Source organism: Musa acuminata, chromosome BXJ3-3 (genome assembly GCF_036884655.1).
Source record: "Musa acuminata AAA Group cultivar baxijiao chromosome BXJ3-3, Cavendish_Baxijiao_AAA, whole genome shotgun sequence".
NCBI lineage: Eukaryota > Viridiplantae > Streptophyta > Magnoliopsida > Zingiberales > Musaceae > Musa > Musa acuminata.
In genome coordinates, this window is record NC_088351.1 from 8728324 (window position 1) to 8745977 (window position 17654).

Sequence of the window (17654 nt, forward strand, 5' to 3'; positions counted from 1 at the left end):
TGATTCGTGCCATGATAGGAAGGCACTAGTAGCACTCTCCCGAGAAGAAGACACGAGACGATTCTGGAGCAAGTCATTCATTCTCAATCACCTGACATGTAAAGAATTTGTTAGATCACTTATTATTTACCTTTTAAATTTTAAAATTTTTATATTCAAATACGATTTATGGACTACTTATTTTTTTCTTGGAAATGAAAGTATATGGTGAAAGAAAAATTAATCTTAAAAAAAATAATCATTTTTTAATTTCAAGTGGTTATTAACATCATGATCATTATCATTAGTGGTTAATGAGGGTTCACCGAAGAGATATTATAAGCATTTTTAAAATTAGATAAATATAAATATATAATAAAAATCCCTTTTTTAAGACCTAATTCAGGCACGTCTTCCCTCTTTATTCCCCAACCGCAACGCGTCTCATTCCTTCTCATCAATCGGAAGTCTCCTCGCCCGGAGAAAGAAAGCATCAAAGTCTACCTCTCTCTCTCTCTCTCTCTCTCTTCTCTCTCCGTCTCTCTCCCCCATGGATCTATTCAAACCCTATTTACACCATGAATCTTTCTAGAGGGTTTCGCCAGAGGCCAAACCCGATCAAGAAAGAGCTCATCAACAGGTGCGCGATTCTTCTTCTTCCTCCGCGATCATCGCTGCGTTGCTTTTGGCTAATTTGATCCATCTTTTTCCGATCGTCAATGCATGTAATCCATGGAATATGTCGATGAATTCTTTAAATCTTTTGAATTAATTGTGTGAAATACCAGTCGATCGCGAGATCTATCGGATCAGGGCTTTGCTTTGCGTTGCTTTTACTTAGTAATTTAGGGATATACCATCGCGGAATTCGATCCCTCTGTCCAGATGAATCCTCAGCATGGGATGATCCGGTTCTTGTTTTTGTAGATTTTTCTGTATCATCTTCCGATGGACAGATGGATAATTGTTTCCCTCGAAAGAACCAACTGGATTCACAGAAATGCTTGACCATCTTTGTGTTGGTCCAAGTTTAACATAATGAAACTGAAATTTCCATTACTATTGCTGATAGTGGCTGGTAAGATTATCTGCTTATACTACTTTCTTCATCAGTTTATTCTTCTCTCTTTTGTCTGTTGTTTGTATCGCCGGTCCAATCACATGTTGATAGATGTGAATCCTCGAAATACATGTCAATATGCTAATGATGAGCTTCATCTGTTATAGACCTTAGTCAGTTGCAGTCATTCACGAGAGAGCAAGAGAGAAGAATCAAATCAATTAAATCCCTTCTCTATTTCTTATTTGCGTATGCTTTCTCGTCAGTGATGTTATTGTAAACAGATGATAAGTTCAGTAGGAAGCTTACCGAATTATATGACTTGCTTGGTCATTATAGTTCCTTTTGCTTTGTGTTGGTTAAAGAAGAATTTGATTGTCTAATTCAGCCAACCTTGGTTCGATTCCAAGTTTGTCACAAGGATGTTGTAAAAATTAAGGAGTGTGATTTAGGATTCGATTGTCTAAGATGTCTAAGATTCGAAGCCAACCTTGGTTCGAGTACAAGTCTGTCGTATACTTGGTGTCGGGAGATAAATGGATCCAGCAAAGGATGTTGTAAAAAAATTACATTGGGCACATGCCAGACAAAGGTTAAGAAGCGTGATTTTGGATTCGATTGTCCAAGATGTCCAAGATTCGGAGCCATCCTTGGTTTGATTACAAGTTTGTTGCATACTTGGTGTCGGGAGATTAATGGATCCAACAAAGGATGTTGTAAAAAAATTACGTTAGGTACATGCCTGACAAAGGTTAAAAAGCATGATTTAGGATTCGAAGGATTCTAGGTGAGATAGCACTTGAATCGTAACTTGGTAATCATTGTGGGAGTGGTTTCACAACATTGCCAGACATTACCTGGCATGATTAGTCACATAAACTATCAGGCATTGCGGTTGGCACCATCGTATCGATTGCATGAGTCACTCATCTTACATGTCAAGTTGACGAGGCATCAGAGTAGGATATGACATCAGTTGTCCACGTGTCACACCCCCTTACAAATGTTGATGATGAAGCCCTCTAGTTCTTGTTGTAGTATGTATGGGAAAGATATATATCAGTAACAAGGATGCAAGGCGATCAGTCAGCGAATGGATGGATCCTAAAAAGCATGTATTAACGTTTTCGTGGACTTCGTCGAGCTATTATGTTACCGAAGTGCATTTTCTATCATCTCTTATCTTTCAAAAGCATATATTAACATTTTCATGGACTTCGTCGAGCTATTATGTTACTGAGGTGCATTTTCTATCATCTCTCATCTTTACATCTGTGGCCTTCATTTGGTTTAGACATTTTTTAACTTGCAACTTCAATGTGTGGTCGTGCTTAGTTTCTTCCGTGCTTTGAGTGGATTAATTATCTATTAGAGTTTTGTATTTGAAGTTTTTCATGATAGTGATGAATTTTGGAATCTCGATGATGTGAAGTCTATAGTATTATCGTTGAAAGAGAAAGAGATAAAACAGCATGGACTTTCCATCGATAATCACTTGAATGTATAACTCTACTTATACGAGCATATGAATAATTCTACTTTTTCACAAACACATGCATACTTTATATCACAGAAGAACAGTTTGTTTCTCGACTTTATTTAATTTGACTGCTCGATGATTTAATTTTTTGACAGACATCCACGCGTTCTCCATGATTCATGAAGCTGTCAGTTCAATATATGGCAACTGCGGTTTCTGAAAGCATCCATGACACGGTCAATATCGTGTAATCTTGATACATAAATACATAATACAGAATGCATTTTAGTTCTCACTAGAAATTGAAAGCAAGTACACAGCACTGTTGTCAGAGCATTTGCAAACTTTGCAGGTTTCGCGAAAACATCATCTTCCAGTGTTTTTTTGTAGTACAAGCATTTGCTGAAATGACTTTTTTTTTTTGTATGATACCAGATTTGAGATTTACAATTCAGTTTAGTGCATTATTGCAACTTCTGATACCTTTTCAATAACCTCATGAATGTGTAGGTTTTGGTCGGTGGTCAATGATGATGGATCATCAGCAATAGCGTGGTCGATTTTGTTAAGTCAAAATGCCGCTGCCGGAAGGAGTTCCCTATTTCCCACCGATGTAGAGATGCAGCTACTTTTGACGGAACATTTTATCCCTTGTTGTGGTAGGAGTTGGAAAGTAAGTCTCAGAAAACCGTACAAGCTTCTCTTCTTTTTTGATCCGCAAGATGAGCAACATATATATCATCAAAATGTGAGAGGACTATCAGATACAAACTCCTCTCTTCCCAAGTGCTTTATCATATGGGCCATACCTTACCGGGGAGCCACGAGGCTAACGTCACCTATTGTATCTATATTTTATCCCAAAAGAAAAAGAAAATATTGATTCTCGTGAATAATTGCTACCATAACTGAGGATGCATTTGTGCAACTACATCAATGCTAAAACATGGCAACCGTTCTAAGCATTTACAAAGTTACAAAAGCTATAAATAAAACAATATTAGGAAGCACAGTTCCTCGGCATATTTCCCTCAGAGATGGCCAAAAGAATATGCGCTTCTTCTTCGGCGTAGGAAGCAAATTTGCCTTTAGTACAGCCATGGGGCAGGCGTCTAAAGGCAGCGGGAGAGATACAGTTACGTGTCATCATTGTCGCCGTGATGCTGGTAGCCTGATGCGACACCATCCCCGATCAAATGATGGCCATCCGAGTCTTCTCCACCTTCACCTGTAATCATGTCGTCCTCATGATGATTAGCTCTGTGCTGCTTCCCACCGTACTGCTCATTTCTCCATTCCCCATCTCGCTCCATGTACTGCTCATGTGAAAACTGGTGCTCGTCGTCTTCTGCCACAACAAAAGAAAGCATGTTTGTCCCACAAATAAGGTTTTTAGACTAGTAACATTTCAGCATGGTTGTAGATGGCAACTTGTGAAGAGTCGCTGCTGTCAAGTGTTGATACATACAGATATCAAAAGCACCTGGATCTCCTAGAACCACCAAAAACAACATGCAGTGGAAGTTTCATGTGTACTATCTTCGATTTAGTAATTGGGAGTACGCCAAAGAAAGGAAAAGAATTAACTACGGATACCAATAATCTTGTTATGCTTTACATGTAATCAGTAAGCAATCGATACCAATTTCTATAACCAGCCTATTGAATGAATACATATCTCAACCAGACCAACTGGTTCTGCTTTACTGTATGTGGAAAGCTTTAGAAACACAAAAGATTATCATTAACTGCATATAATAAAATAGGTTTAGATGCATAAGGATCTCATTCAGAACTTAAAAAAAGAATAATGGGTTTACGCATAATTACCTCTTTCGCCGTCGGATGCATCGGCAAGTCTTGCAATTGCATCGATTAGTGATTGTTCATGGTCCTGCAAACATGAGTACCTCAATTTTTATCCATAAAAACACAGCTGCTGAGTACTGAAAGTTGGCATAGTTTTCGTACTTTCAACACTTTTTTTGCTTTCTCAATCTGAAGAGGATCAGGATGGCTGGCGCCAAAAACCTTCTCCACCTGATTGGAACAGGAAACAGAATATTCTGTTACATGAGAAAAAAACACTGACCGACTGTTAAACCACGTTCACTAAACTTTTAAGAAAACATACTTCCTTTATGAGAGTCTCAGTGTGAAGTATCTCGATGTCGCCAGTGTTCTTCTTGCTGATGCCATTTTGAGACGTCGGAAAATCTTTCTTAGGCTGATTCTTGATAGTTTCTCTTCCCCTTCCGGCACCTGGAATGGCGTCGCCACGGCCAGTGGATTTCTTGATCTTGCGACCTGGTGCACCTTGCCCAGGCTGATAATTAATATCTGGGTCCTCACCCTCCCATCTTATATCTTCAGGGGAAATCTGCAATCGGGTAAGCCCCAAAATTAAAAGTTGAAGCATTGATGAAATCAAAATTAGCAAGCTCATAAATTATTCGTTGGTTTTGATTTTTTTTATAAATATAATGATTCTCATGTTGAACAATATACATACTTTTTGTTGTAAATCTTCATTTTTACCATCACATTGGAAGGATACCTTCTGAGTTAAGTGTGTTGAAGTGAACCACAGGCTAGCAGAATAATTTTGGGCTAAAGCAAAATCCTATCTTTACTTCATTTATGTAAATGTGGAAGCGCACAACTAACAACTAAATAGATGAAAGAAATAAAAGATACAATATGGAGAAAATGTACTTCTTTGAGTCCATTACATTCAATTACCCTAGGAAAATGAACCTCAAACAACAACATCCTTCTGTTCTAATTCTGGCAAACTTCGGCATCACGAACTCAAAAGAAAAATAATTGTCTAATAAAATTTCCATCTTATTCTAGGGGCTCTTGGGCTTTCTGCATAGTTTCAAACTCTACCTAACCTTATTTAAGTTGAATTAGGCTTACAAACCAAGAGATGGCAGCTATAGGTACTAACTCTATCAGTAAGTTACGAAAAAATGTGTAAGATAATGCAAGGTAAACAAACTCAAGAAATACGACAATAATAGCTACAATCATACAGTCAATGTCTTGAAGAAGAATAACGGATTAGCCGATCATCCCTAATCAATCCAATGGTCGCTGACTCACCACAAATTTGACAAACAAAGATAACCAGTAAATATCACCAAATATTTTGGACATCTTCAATATAACTAATAAGCATAGAATGCAGAGAGTGCTTTGGCTAGCAATGCATTATGACAAGTCCTAAAACGTCAATCCATTTTTTCACGCATCTGCTCATAATGGTGGATCACCACAAATTTTCAACTTAGAGCATAATGTGAACATTAGACATATGCAATGACCAAGCTAACATAAGAGGTAAAATTCCAATGCTATAACTGCCATCAGCACAACATGTACATACTTTTTGCAAAAATAAGAAGAAAACACTTCATTTCTGATCACTTAAAGAACCAAAGTAGCTGTGGCATCATAAAAGCAATCAACTTACCTCTTTTAAATTGACCCATTCCCACGTCTCGTTGTTTGTGCCCTTATCATAGACCAGAGCATGCAGACCCTGTGAAATGCTGATAATCAGAAATTTCTAACTGCCAATGCACTCGCAAAAACAATAAAGACATAGAAAAACTTAACAAGCTTACTTCGACCGGATTATAATCAGTGATGACGGCTTCATAAAAGTGATTATCTGCGGGCCACCTAGTCATGACTATTCGCCCAATTAGTGGATCATATGGTGCTTTTTTAGCTGGTTCGACTATAACAGGAGCACCAGAAGAGTTCCTATTTGCAATTAGGCCCCTTCCACTAGGACCTGCAGAAGAATACTGCATGGACTTCATCGAAGATGCACTGGGCAATCCCTGACCCTGCAATTTAAGTATAAATTTAACAGATGGCATATGACAACTGTAAGAATATTCAAATAATATACGGGATTAAGAAACAAATATTTTACGTACATTTTCAACATCCTAACCACTCACCGATTTAGGTTTTTTGCCCTTCGCTCCTGTTGCAGCTACCCTTTTTGCAGTCGATAACGACGGCTGCATGGAAGATGCAATAGGTTGTGAGTACAGACCAGGAGATGGTGCATCCAAAGACAAAGAACGTGCTGGCTGTGACGTTCTTTGCCGCTTCCGAGAAGCTGAGATGGTGGGGCTTGGTGCTTGCCTGCCACCATCTGGTTGAACATTGTTAAGCACTCCAGATTGGAGCCCACCTGCTTGCCTCCATTCCCTATTTAAGAAATAGTTCACAAGAGCAACTTATAGCTGGAAAAGGAACGAAGCCAAAAACATATCTTCAACCAAAAATTTCAGATATCTGTTCCTTAACAAACCTTATCCTTCGAATTATGTCATCAGCATTGACCCTACTTAATAGTTCTCTGTGTTCCTCATCTGACACTCTCAGCTCCTTTCTAAGTTCAGTTATTAGACTTTCTTTCTCCTGAATGTATATGTTCCATCATGAAGCCAACTTGTAACTAAGATTTGCATGTAAAAAGCAAAAGAAATCAACAATAATAAGGTCAGTTATGGTCAATTTATGGATACCCAAGTAATGGCATCAGATTGAGCCTTAAATGCTCGAAGAATTGAACTGTATGCTTCTTGCTCGATTCGATGTATCTGAAACTCCATATCATTCTGCATCCTAGCATAGGGAATAGCACCAACAATATTTCTTCCATTACCAGTCACATGTCCTCTTATGCCCCTGTTCTGATGAGTTGGTGGAAGATCATCATCAGTTCCTGCAGCCAAATAGCAACGACAAAATCAGTAGCATCAGCTTCCATGCATCCTATCACAAAGGAGATGTGTAAAAGAAGCTGAGCAAATATGTTGCACAGTGAATAGCTTTGGAAGGTCTGTGAATACTCATGCATTTAGTTGGCGTCTTGGCGAAAAAAGTGCAAAATGGTGGCATTTAAATTAAGCTGGTAAAAACAAAGTTGGCATACCAAGGCTACTTATTTGCAACTGATCAAACCTTCTTCATGACAAATAACATATACATTAATGTCTACACCAACAGTTGAAGTTTCGCATCATCTAGACCTCCATCCTGCTTGAGGAGCTGATGACTACTACACCCCAAATTTCCTGAGATTAATCTACAAATACTAGACGAAGAAAAAGATACATGCAATCGGGCAGTGGTAGACTTAAGTTCCATTACTAAAGCTTCCAATTACAGTGGTAGGCTGATATTCAAATTGTAGCCGCATCATAAATAATTGTTGGATCTTATAAGAAATATGCACAAAATCAGAAAAAATATGTCATATGCCTTGCTGCTTCCACAATAACTGAATCTTTCATCTAAGCCTTTCTCATCATCAAAGGCATCACTCTGAAGTTCTTATTTATCATATGCTTACATCCTCGTCTTGCCAACAAAGTGCAAACAGAGGAAAGAGTGTAAAGCCAATGTTTGCAAGTAAGCCAGTTAAATATATGGATTATTGCACTTGAGGGTAGCTTGGGCTCAAGACCAGGTTGCAAGTTCAAGTTTGGTTCCTCTTAACATTTATGCAAGCTTAAACTGAGCTGCTATCTACCCAACAAAATTTAAATTAAATTTACAAGCAAGCTGGATCAAACTTGGCCCATCTATCACCCATATTTTAGCTTCTTCTTGCAATTTACTAGAAGACATAAACAAGTCTAGACTGAAGGATATTTAACTATTATCAAAACAAATTCAAGAAGTCCATCGAAGACTGTGTTTGTTAGGGACACAATCATCTAATGTGAAATCTCAAAATACAAGGCTCATCATATTAGAGCAGTAAAAAAGCTTGCAAGGGCCAAAAATAAACATAAAAGCAATTTTAAGTCTTACAAACAACAATTCTGCTGTACAAATTATGCAATATCCAGACTCCATGAAACAAGCATCAATGTGTACATCCAAAATTAGCAACAAATGGCCATCAGTTTCCTCTAGAATCAGGACTAGAAACCTGGAGAAAACTAGAATCCTGCACTGAAACCAAAATATTTTAACAGAAATAACTGAATGCAAAATGAATATAGTAATTATTTATAGCTCTTGCGCTCTCAGCATGACATTTGAGTCCGGCGATCTTTAACACTTGCTGTAACCAAATTATAATCAGAAGTTGACATGATCACATAATCAAAGAGTTAAATAAAATTTCCAGACACTTCCAATCAACTCTTGAATTTGACATGCATGTTCTAACTGTACTCATCTGTCTATATCCTACAGAATCAAATGTAGCTTTTCTGTCATTGAACCAATTACTGAATTCAACATGCGAATGAAAAGTACAAGATACAGCATGGCAATTCATGCTGCTGCATATCTTACGCAACAGCCCTAACTTTGATATCTTCAACAACTTCATATATTACGAGTCTTTTAATGCAAAAGAAAAACATCTTCTACACCCAATTAGAATCTCAAACCCCTACGTAAACAGATGTTCAAAGAAACGGAACGCTGACCTAGGAAATACATGCTGAAAGACGAAGTTTACAGTTCCGTTCTACGACACGACCCAAGTATTTGCCGCATATCAAACTCAAAACCCTAATTCTCCAACCTAGCGTTTCTCTTAGCAAACAGAGCTGATCCACGGAGTTGCAGCACGACCACTTCGTTAAGAGCGATATCGCACAAAGAGAGCCAACGATTTTTATCGCAAATACAAAACCCTAAATCACGAATCGGATCAAGAATGCCAAGTAACGCTCACCGCTGCTATCGGATGGATCGAACGCCATGATGTGGGTCTTCTCGGAACCAAATCCTCCACCGCGTGAACCCTAACGACTGCAATCACGTCGAAATGGAAGAGAGACCAAGAACCAATTTCCTGCGGAGAAAAGAGAGAACCGCCGCTTCTAAATCGATTTCCCTCCGCTCTTCACGAGAAGACGAGCATAAGAACGCGAATTCGATCGAAATTCCGAATCGAGCGAGAAGTAATTAGGGATGCGAGAGGAGGGGGGTCGAGAGGGATCGGAGGCGAGGGGAAGGCAGAGGAGGCGACGGGAAGCAAAGAGGGGGGAGGGAGGGTTCGAAACGGAATTCCGTAAAAAGGCGGATTCCAACGCTTTATATGAGAGGATGCGTATATTTTTTGAGTCCCGTCATACGCGAGGGCGGGGATTACGGGTAATGGATGGGGATATCGCTAACGAGCCGGATTTCACTTAAGATCCGAATCCGAATGAGATTCCAGTGAGTTAGCGTTGTTTCTGCTTTTACGTATTTATCCTTGCACGGTTCGAAAACATCGTACGTGCCCTTACGAATGGATCGTCTCCATTAACATCCGTTCTAAACATGAGAATCATCGACTAATTTGAATTAAGAATCATAACAAATATTTAAAAATACAGTAATGATGAATACAACATTAATTGATAAGTAAAAAGTGATAATTAAATTCACGCTATTGATGTAATATTGACAAGTATAATTTAGAGTCACGAAATGCATCAAAAATAATATTTTATTTTAATAATCTCTTGATTCGTGATTTTTTTTTTGTTGACTTCACTATGAATCCCCGAGTTTTTTTTCACTTAATATGATTTTTTTCTTACAAATTAAGTATTTTATTTGAACATTTTGACTTTTGACTTATTATTCGCATTGCTCATAATCATTTTTATGCAAGATTTTTTTTTCTATTTGAATGAATTTCTTTTTGTTAGGAATAAGGAGAAATTTGTGTTATTATTTTTTCCTATTGATTTGATTTTATTTGAGTCAATATTTTTAAACTCTTGTGAATATTGATCATTAGATCTACGAAAAGATTATTATGAGTATAGGCTTTAGGAAGTGACAATAAGCCATGAATTTTGGGATAGATTTAATGTAATCCAACAAGGTTTGAAACCTAATTGATGCATCTGATGGTATTGTACCCATCGGTTGCAAATGGATTTTAAGAAGAAGATCGAAGTAGATGGAAAAGTAAAGATCTATAAAGCAAAGCTAGTGACTAAAGGGTATCATCAAAGCCAATGTATTAACTACGACAAAACCTTCTCATTTGCCGTCATGTTAAAATTCATATGAATTCTATTAGTTATTACAATACATTATGATTATGAGATTTAATAGATAGACGTGAAAATTGTATTTTTCAATTATAACCTCGAGGAGAAGATGTATATGATATAATATGAGAGATTCGTGTCCAAGGATTATCCAGATAAGATACATAGGTTGCTTAGGTTCATTTATGGACTAAAGCAAGCTTCTCGAAATTAGAATATAAGATTTGACGATCTTGTGACTTCGTTAAGAACGAAAATAACCTTATATACAACAAAAGTAGGTGGGTCTAGTTTTCTTTTTTTCCTTATCTTTTTGAGTTATTTTTCTCCTACTCCTCCTTAGACACTTCTCTCTTCCTTTCTTCCCATTTTATCCCTTATTTATTCAAAAATATTTTTAAAATTTTAAAAATAATACTTCTAAATTCTTCAAAAAATATAAAAGGTTTATAAAAAAGTATTACGATCAAATATGTGGATACAAGTGTTCAAGTTAAAAATATTTTAGACAAGGTTACCTAAAGACACTCTATTTTAAACTCAACTACAATCTGATTGTAGAATGAGTGTATTTTAATTTCTTTTTTAGTATATTTGGTCAATTTTTGTCGAACAACCTCAAGCTTTCATAATTCTACTGTAATATGAATCTATAAAATATTTTAATGTACTTTATTTTTTGATAAATTTAATTAATTATAATTTGATATGTTTTTATAAACAAGTGTAATTTTAATTTATTCTTGGAGTGTAATGGAGTCAACTTCAATCAAATATATCAAACTTTTATAATTTTATTAGAATGTAATGGTGTTAGGATAATTAAATATCTAATTTGATGTATTTATAGTTATTTTTTTGAATGGGTGTAATAACGAGTTAACCTTAATCAAACTATCTCAAACTTTCGTAATTCTTCCAAATCATGATTCCAACAAAAACTATATATTTTTATTTTATAAAAATTAAGATAATTAATTATCAAAGTTGGCACGTTTTTACTTTATTTTGTGAACTAATATATTTTTATTTATTTTTGAGTACTAACGATGTTAACTTCCAACAAACGGTCTTAAACTTTCACAACTCCAATAGAACAAAATCATAACAAGTATTTTAGTAGAGGTTTTTTTAAAAATAATAATCAAATTTGATATATTTTGAGATATATTATTTTCGAGTGTAACAGATCAACTTTGACAAAAACATCTCAAACTTTGATAATTCCCCTCGAACATGATTATAATAATAACTATATTATTATTTTTATTTTATTATGAATTTAGGACCATAATTCGATGTTAGAATAACGTTGTGAGTAATTAATTTTCCCTTGTTCTCCTTAATTCGATATTTCGAGTCACATGGTGGAACAGTTTAAGCCATCGTTGTTCTTGGGGAACCCTCTTGCGATTAATTTTTTTTCCCTGTTTTTTTCCCCTTTAATTCCTCGTTGCCAATATGTGTGATCGTGAGACGGCAAGAGCACGTGCGGGCCGAGGCTCGGTTCGCCCGTGCGAGCGCCAGCTCGTGAGCTTTGACCACCGCAGCAACGATTACTCTGCTCCCCGCTCGCATCGCACGAGACGCCGACTCCTACAAAAGGGGCGGAGTCTTCACACCCCCAAAGGGGCCATGCTGCTCTGCCATCTCGCCTTTCTACCCCTCGTTCGTCACGTTCCTCCTCTCGCCGCCTTTCCCAAGACCTTCTTCTCCAGCCCAATCTCTCGATCCGCTCTTCGCTGGGGCTGGCACCTGAATCGGCGGCCGTTGGAGCGACGGGGTTCTCGGAGACCCGATCGACAGATCGGAGGATCACGAAGCCATTCCATGGAGTCCAAGACGGAGGCGCGGGATCCGGCGGCGGAATCTCCGGCCGCGCTCGCCGATGGCGGAAAGGGCGTGCGGTTGAAGCTCGAGGAGTTTAATTGGGACCACTCCTTCGTGCGGGAGCTGCCTGGTGATCCAAGATCCGATACGATCCCTCGCCAGGTACTTCTTCTTCCTTTCTTACACTGATTGTTTTAGGACTCACTCGCTATTGTCTCCGAATGTTCTTCTTATTGTTTTTAGTGTATCGATCAATTTCAACTTATTTGCGGGAATAATTCATGAAAAATATTACCCTTTGATCGCAACACCGACCTAGTGGGTTTGGATCTTGCTTCTCGATCAAGATCGACACTTAGACGAATAGAGTCGTGGTCCTAATTCATCTAAGAAGAACCGTTTTTTAAGATGTGTCAGTGTCTGGAGCGTGGATGTTTTTACTTATTTCATTTGCAGGACGTGTTTACTCCTGCAATTTCCACCACACATTTTATTTTCCATGTAAAAAAATTAGCCATCCTGTCTACGCTTTGTATATGTGCAGAAGTTATAATTTCTTTTGTTGGTTTATCTTATGCAACATGTAAATAAGAAGCATACACAAATCAAGGACATATTTGAATTTCTTAGCGCCTTAAGCTTAATCTATGTTTGGCTGCAATCGATCCGGTATCTTGTGCTATCGTTCTGCCTTTCTTGCCCTTGTTCTTCGCCGCTGTCCGGTCTGGATAAAGCATCCAAGAGAAATTGTTTCATTTCCTTGATTGTTTGCTTTCTAGGTCTCCTAAGCCCCAGTCTAGTTTCTAAACTTTCTGTAGTACTTATGAAAGCCATCATGTTGGATTTTAATAAGCTTGAATTGAAGACTTCCGCATAACTAAAATAAACTGAAAGTCCTCTAATGGATATTTTCTTGCTGTATCAGCAGAGATACGTTGATTTTACAAAGTTTTGTGCTCTCTGTTTGTCAGCTACCTAATTGGCATCGAGAAAGATTTAATAAGAGATCAATGCATGGGTTGTTGTTTGAAGATCTTTGCATAATGAGTATTATTTTGAAAGAATATTTGGTAGTGGAGTGGTAATTCTTGCTGACTATAATATTATCCACCTTCTGTTCAAAAACACATCTCAGAGTTACCGATCTTCCAACTGGTATAATTAATAATATAATTTTGTTTCCTGTAGTTAGCTTTCTTTTAAACATAATTGCATATGTTTGACCAACAATAACAAGTTTCTGTTTGCAGCTAATATTTGAACTTTAGAAAATAGCTGATCTGTTTTCAAATGGTTTTCAGGTGCTTCATGCATGTTACAGTAAAGTATCTCCATCTGCTGAAGTGGAAAGTCCTGAGCTTGTAGCTTGGTCAGAATCAGTTGCTGAATTGCTTGATTTGGATCCAAAAGAGTGGGCATCTTGACTAGCTCTGTTCTTCAGCTGTTTAAATTCTAAAATATGTAAAATTTTCAGCTAAGTAATCAACATTTTTCACCAATTAGATAAATTATTGCTCAAATCTAGACTTTTCTCTAAAACCTGCATAATCACAAGTTCGTTTCATGTTTACATTAACTATTTGGCAATTCAAGTGTCATGTCTTGCATCTTCGGTTGGTTTGCAATAATATGACTTGACGAACAAGTTTCCCCAGGAATCAAATACCTATTCATCTGTTCTCATTCCCCAGTACCTGGATCACATCATCCATACTACGTTGTAGTTGCCTGAATCTATTGCCTAAAGCATATATAAGAATATTTTGACTCGTAAGATTTATTTTTCATCTTCAATTATTTAAAGACACTTGGGAATCTTGGATAGTTCCATTTTTAGATGGCTTTGCATGGATTTGTTGACTAGTTCTCTCGGGTAATATGTTATTTCAATGGAGCTCTATTTTGACTCTACCCTCATGTATGGTTACAGATTTGAGCGGCCTGATTTCCCTTTAATATTCTCTGGAGCATTACCTCTAAAGGGAGGGTTAGTATTAAATGATAAACTTTGGTCGTGTACCTTTCTCTCAGCTTCAACTGTGATGATGCTCTAAATTATTATCTTTTGTAGGTTACCTTATGCACAGTGCTATGGGGGTCACCAATTTGGTGTGTGGGCTGGTCAGCTAGGGGATGGACGCGCAATTACTCTTGGTGAACTTCTAAATTCTCGAGGCGAAAGATGGGAATTGCAGCTTAAGGGTGCTGGGAAGACTCCTTATAGCCGATTTGCAGATGGTCTGGCAGTCCTTCGTAGCAGCATTCGTGAATTTCTTTGCAGTGAGGCAATGATTGGACTAGGAATTCCCACTACTCGTGCACTCTCTCTTGTTACCACTGGCAAATTTGTTAGTCGAGACATGTTTTACGAGTATGTTACTGTTGAACATTTTTATGGCTACTTTTTCCTCTGTACATCTAACAAATGGCAGCACTACACACTTTTCATGAAGGGGTTATAGCACAGTTGATACTATTTAGAATCACAGGGTAGTGATCCCAGGTCAATAGACTATTACTTCATAGTAGCACAAATCAGAAGACAGTTACATCTTTGGGCATATCCTTCCAAATGGATCTGTTTTTTCCTGTCATCTTTTTTTTTTTTTAATATGAGGTACGTGATGGTAGCATTTTTTACGTATGAAAGTTCACAGAAGAGCACAATGCATAGACAGAATATTCAGGTTTTGTTACTTTAAAGACTTCAGGTCCTCTCATATAAACCTTGTGATGCTACTTGTGTGTTTTAAATATCCATATTTTATCTTAAATTCTTAGCTTTTCTATGTTATGTAATCATCCTTATATATGCTCATGGGCCTTGCAGCGGCAATCCTAAGGATGAACCTGGTGCAATTGTTTGCCGTGTTGCTCAGTCCTTCTTGCGTTTTGGTTCATATCAAATTCATGCCTCTAGGGGAAAAGAAGACCTTGATCTTGTTCGAACTTTGGCAGATTACACAATTTGCCATCATTTTCCCCATATTGAGAAAATGAGCAAAAGTGATGACTTGTCTTTTGAGGTCGGTGTCGAGGGCTCTTTGATAGTGGATCTGACATCTAACAAGTATGCAGGTAATGTTCTTCATATGTGCATCTGCTAAGGTTGATCTCTAAATCTGTCAAATATTGTATGCTATGAATAAAAATGTCAATATTTTCTGGAAATACTTAAATATTTGACTGTCTGTTTTTTGCATGGATCTTATCAGCTTGGTCAGTTGAGGTTGCTGAGCGCACTGCTTCCTTGATTGCCAGTTGGCAAGGAGTTGGCTTCACCCATGGTGTTCTGAACACCGATAACATGAGTGTGTTGGGTCTGACCATTGACTACGGGCCTTTTGGTTTTCTGGATGCATTTGATCCAAGTTATACTCCAAATACTACAGACCTTCCTGGGAGGAGGTACTGTTTTGCAAACCAGCCTGATATTGGCTTGTGGAATATTGCACAATTTACTGCAACCTTATCGGCTGCACAATTGATCAGCAAAGAGGAGGCAAACTATGCTATGGAAAGGTAATTTTTTTAGTTTATGATGAGATTATATTTTGAAAAATGTGGTTGATTATGTTTTGAAAAACATGTAGTTTGATTGTTGACATTAGGCTGTTCATCTTTTTTGCAGATATGGAGACAAATTCATGGACGAATACCAGTCCATAATGACCAGGAAACTAGGTTTATCCAAATACAATAAACAACTTATAAGTACCCTTCTCAACAACATGGCTGTTGACAAAGTTGATTACACAAACTTCTTTCGGTTGCTTTCAAATATAAAAGCGGACACTGGTACTCCCAAAAATGAGCTCCTCGTCCCTCTTAAAGCTGCTTTGTTGGACATTGGCCAGGAGCGGAAGGAGGCATGGACCACTTGGGTGCAAACCTATATTGAAGAGGTATGATTTTCATTTGGTTGATACATTTACTCTGATTTTTCATAGTAGCACATGTCCATGTCATCCTCGTCCTCTTTTTTCTTTTTGGTCTTCTGACTTCAGGTTCAAAAGAATGAAGTCCTAACCCGCTTAGCCTAGGAATTTAATTCAACAGTTCAGCTTATTAGTTATAGATTGGGGGCAAGAATGGTTGGTAACATTCAATTATAGTATAAAGGTGAGTAACCAAGGGTAGACTAGGAGAAGTGGTGATGGTGAGTGGAGGATACAGCAAGAATCTCAACAAGGAGCAAGGTGGAAGTTTTAAGATAAGCATGGCAACGTATGTTGAAATCAAATGGCATGTGGATTTTATGAGGTATTTAAGGACATAGCAATACATCCCATGCGGAAAGAGGAGTTGCCAAATTTAAGTTTTGCAGCTAGGCAAGTTATTTCTCTTCACTTCACGATTTGAATGTATGATGGAGTGGAGGAAAGAAGTGCCTGAGTCTTCCTAAAGAACATTGCAAATATGCTTTGATGATTGCATATGGTAACAAAGAAGTGAATCTGGCAAAAACATGGCAAGAAACGTGTATTTATTATGCATATAGGAACTTCCTTCAGTCTGATGGTTTTGAGGTTAGCTGTATTCTTTGCTTAAAGCCGATTGTATTAAGATGCAAGTGAAAACAGACTCAACTTTGTTAGGTTATATATGATAACATAATATTTTGGGGCCCTGCTAGTATTGCATCCCATGAAACCCTTGGGCTCACAGCCTGGCTGGTGCATTGCTTAGAGGTTCGGGCTCTGCATGGGCATCTCTGAAGCTATGAGCATGCTTATTTCACTCTTTCCTGATGGTCGCTTTCTTTCTTCTGAAGTTGGTTGCTAGTGGTACGTCGGACGATGAACGGAAGGCCGCGATGAACTCTGTTAACCCAAAGTACATCCTCCGGAACTATCTGTGCCAAAGCGCCATCGATGCAGCTGAACAAGGCGACTATGGGGAGGTTCGCAGGCTTCTGAAACTCATGGAGCACCCATACGATGATCAACCGGGAATGGAGAAGTATGCACGGTTGCCACCTGCATGGGCTTACAGACCTGGTGTGTGCATGCTATCATGCTCATCTTGAGGATGAATTTGATTGGGCATAACTGCCATATACTCAAACCTGATTGTATATACCATTAAAAAGTTTTACTCCGATAATGTATTATGAGGATAGCGCTATCGAATGCATCACCCGTTCTGTTTATTAGTTTACGTTTCTATGCTTAACCAGTGGTTAATCTGTGTTGTAATCGAAACCTTCCAACCTTTCTCTGGGAAGTGATGCATTAGATAAAAGGGTCGATGTCAATTT

General features: G+C 37.8%; 2 protein-coding genes and 1 long non-coding RNA gene across 6 annotated transcripts; 2 read left to right on the forward strand and 1 right to left on the reverse strand.

Annotated features, from left to right (window-relative positions):
- Nucleotides 1-402: 402 nt before the first annotated feature.
- LOC108952403 (uncharacterized) lies at nucleotides 403-3415 on the forward strand. The gene is made up of 2 exons (XR_001977282.2): nucleotides 403-619; nucleotides 3030-3415. It is a non-coding gene; the product is annotated as an uncharacterized LOC108952403 (long non-coding RNA).
- Nucleotides 3399-9571, reverse strand: LOC135633764 (protein EMSY-LIKE 3-like). 4 transcript variants are annotated; one of them, XM_065143642.1, is made up of 10 exons: nucleotides 9247-9571; nucleotides 7073-7272; nucleotides 6856-6965; nucleotides 6497-6752; nucleotides 6152-6379; nucleotides 5998-6066; nucleotides 4654-4899; nucleotides 4491-4559; nucleotides 4350-4413; nucleotides 3399-3864 (listed from the first exon to the last, which is right to left on the reverse strand). In XM_065143642.1, the coding sequence occupies exons 1-10, from the start codon at nucleotides 9272-9274 to the stop codon at nucleotides 3656-3658; spliced, it is 1479 nt and encodes a 492-aa protein (XP_064999714.1). In that variant the 5' UTR covers nucleotides 9275-9571; the 3' UTR covers nucleotides 3399-3655. The 4 variants fall into 4 exon arrangements, with proteins under 4 accessions (XP_064999714.1, XP_064999713.1, XP_064999715.1 ...); XM_065143641.1 differs by having other exon boundaries at nucleotides 3399-3867; XM_065143643.1 differs by lacking the exon at nucleotides 9247-9571 and adding an exon at nucleotides 8367-9229 and having other exon boundaries at nucleotides 3399-3867.
- Nucleotides 9572-12087: 2516 nt separating this feature from the next.
- Nucleotides 12088-17554, forward strand: LOC103977937 (uncharacterized). The gene is made up of 8 exons (XM_009393602.3): nucleotides 12088-12556; nucleotides 13696-13805; nucleotides 14325-14381; nucleotides 14466-14765; nucleotides 15225-15472; nucleotides 15610-15916; nucleotides 16026-16299; nucleotides 17169-17554. The coding sequence occupies exons 1-8, from the start codon at nucleotides 12200-12202 to the stop codon at nucleotides 17421-17423; spliced, it is 1908 nt and encodes a 635-aa protein (XP_009391877.2). The 5' UTR covers nucleotides 12088-12199; the 3' UTR covers nucleotides 17424-17554.
- The last annotated feature ends 100 nt before the right edge of the window (nucleotides 17555-17654 follow it).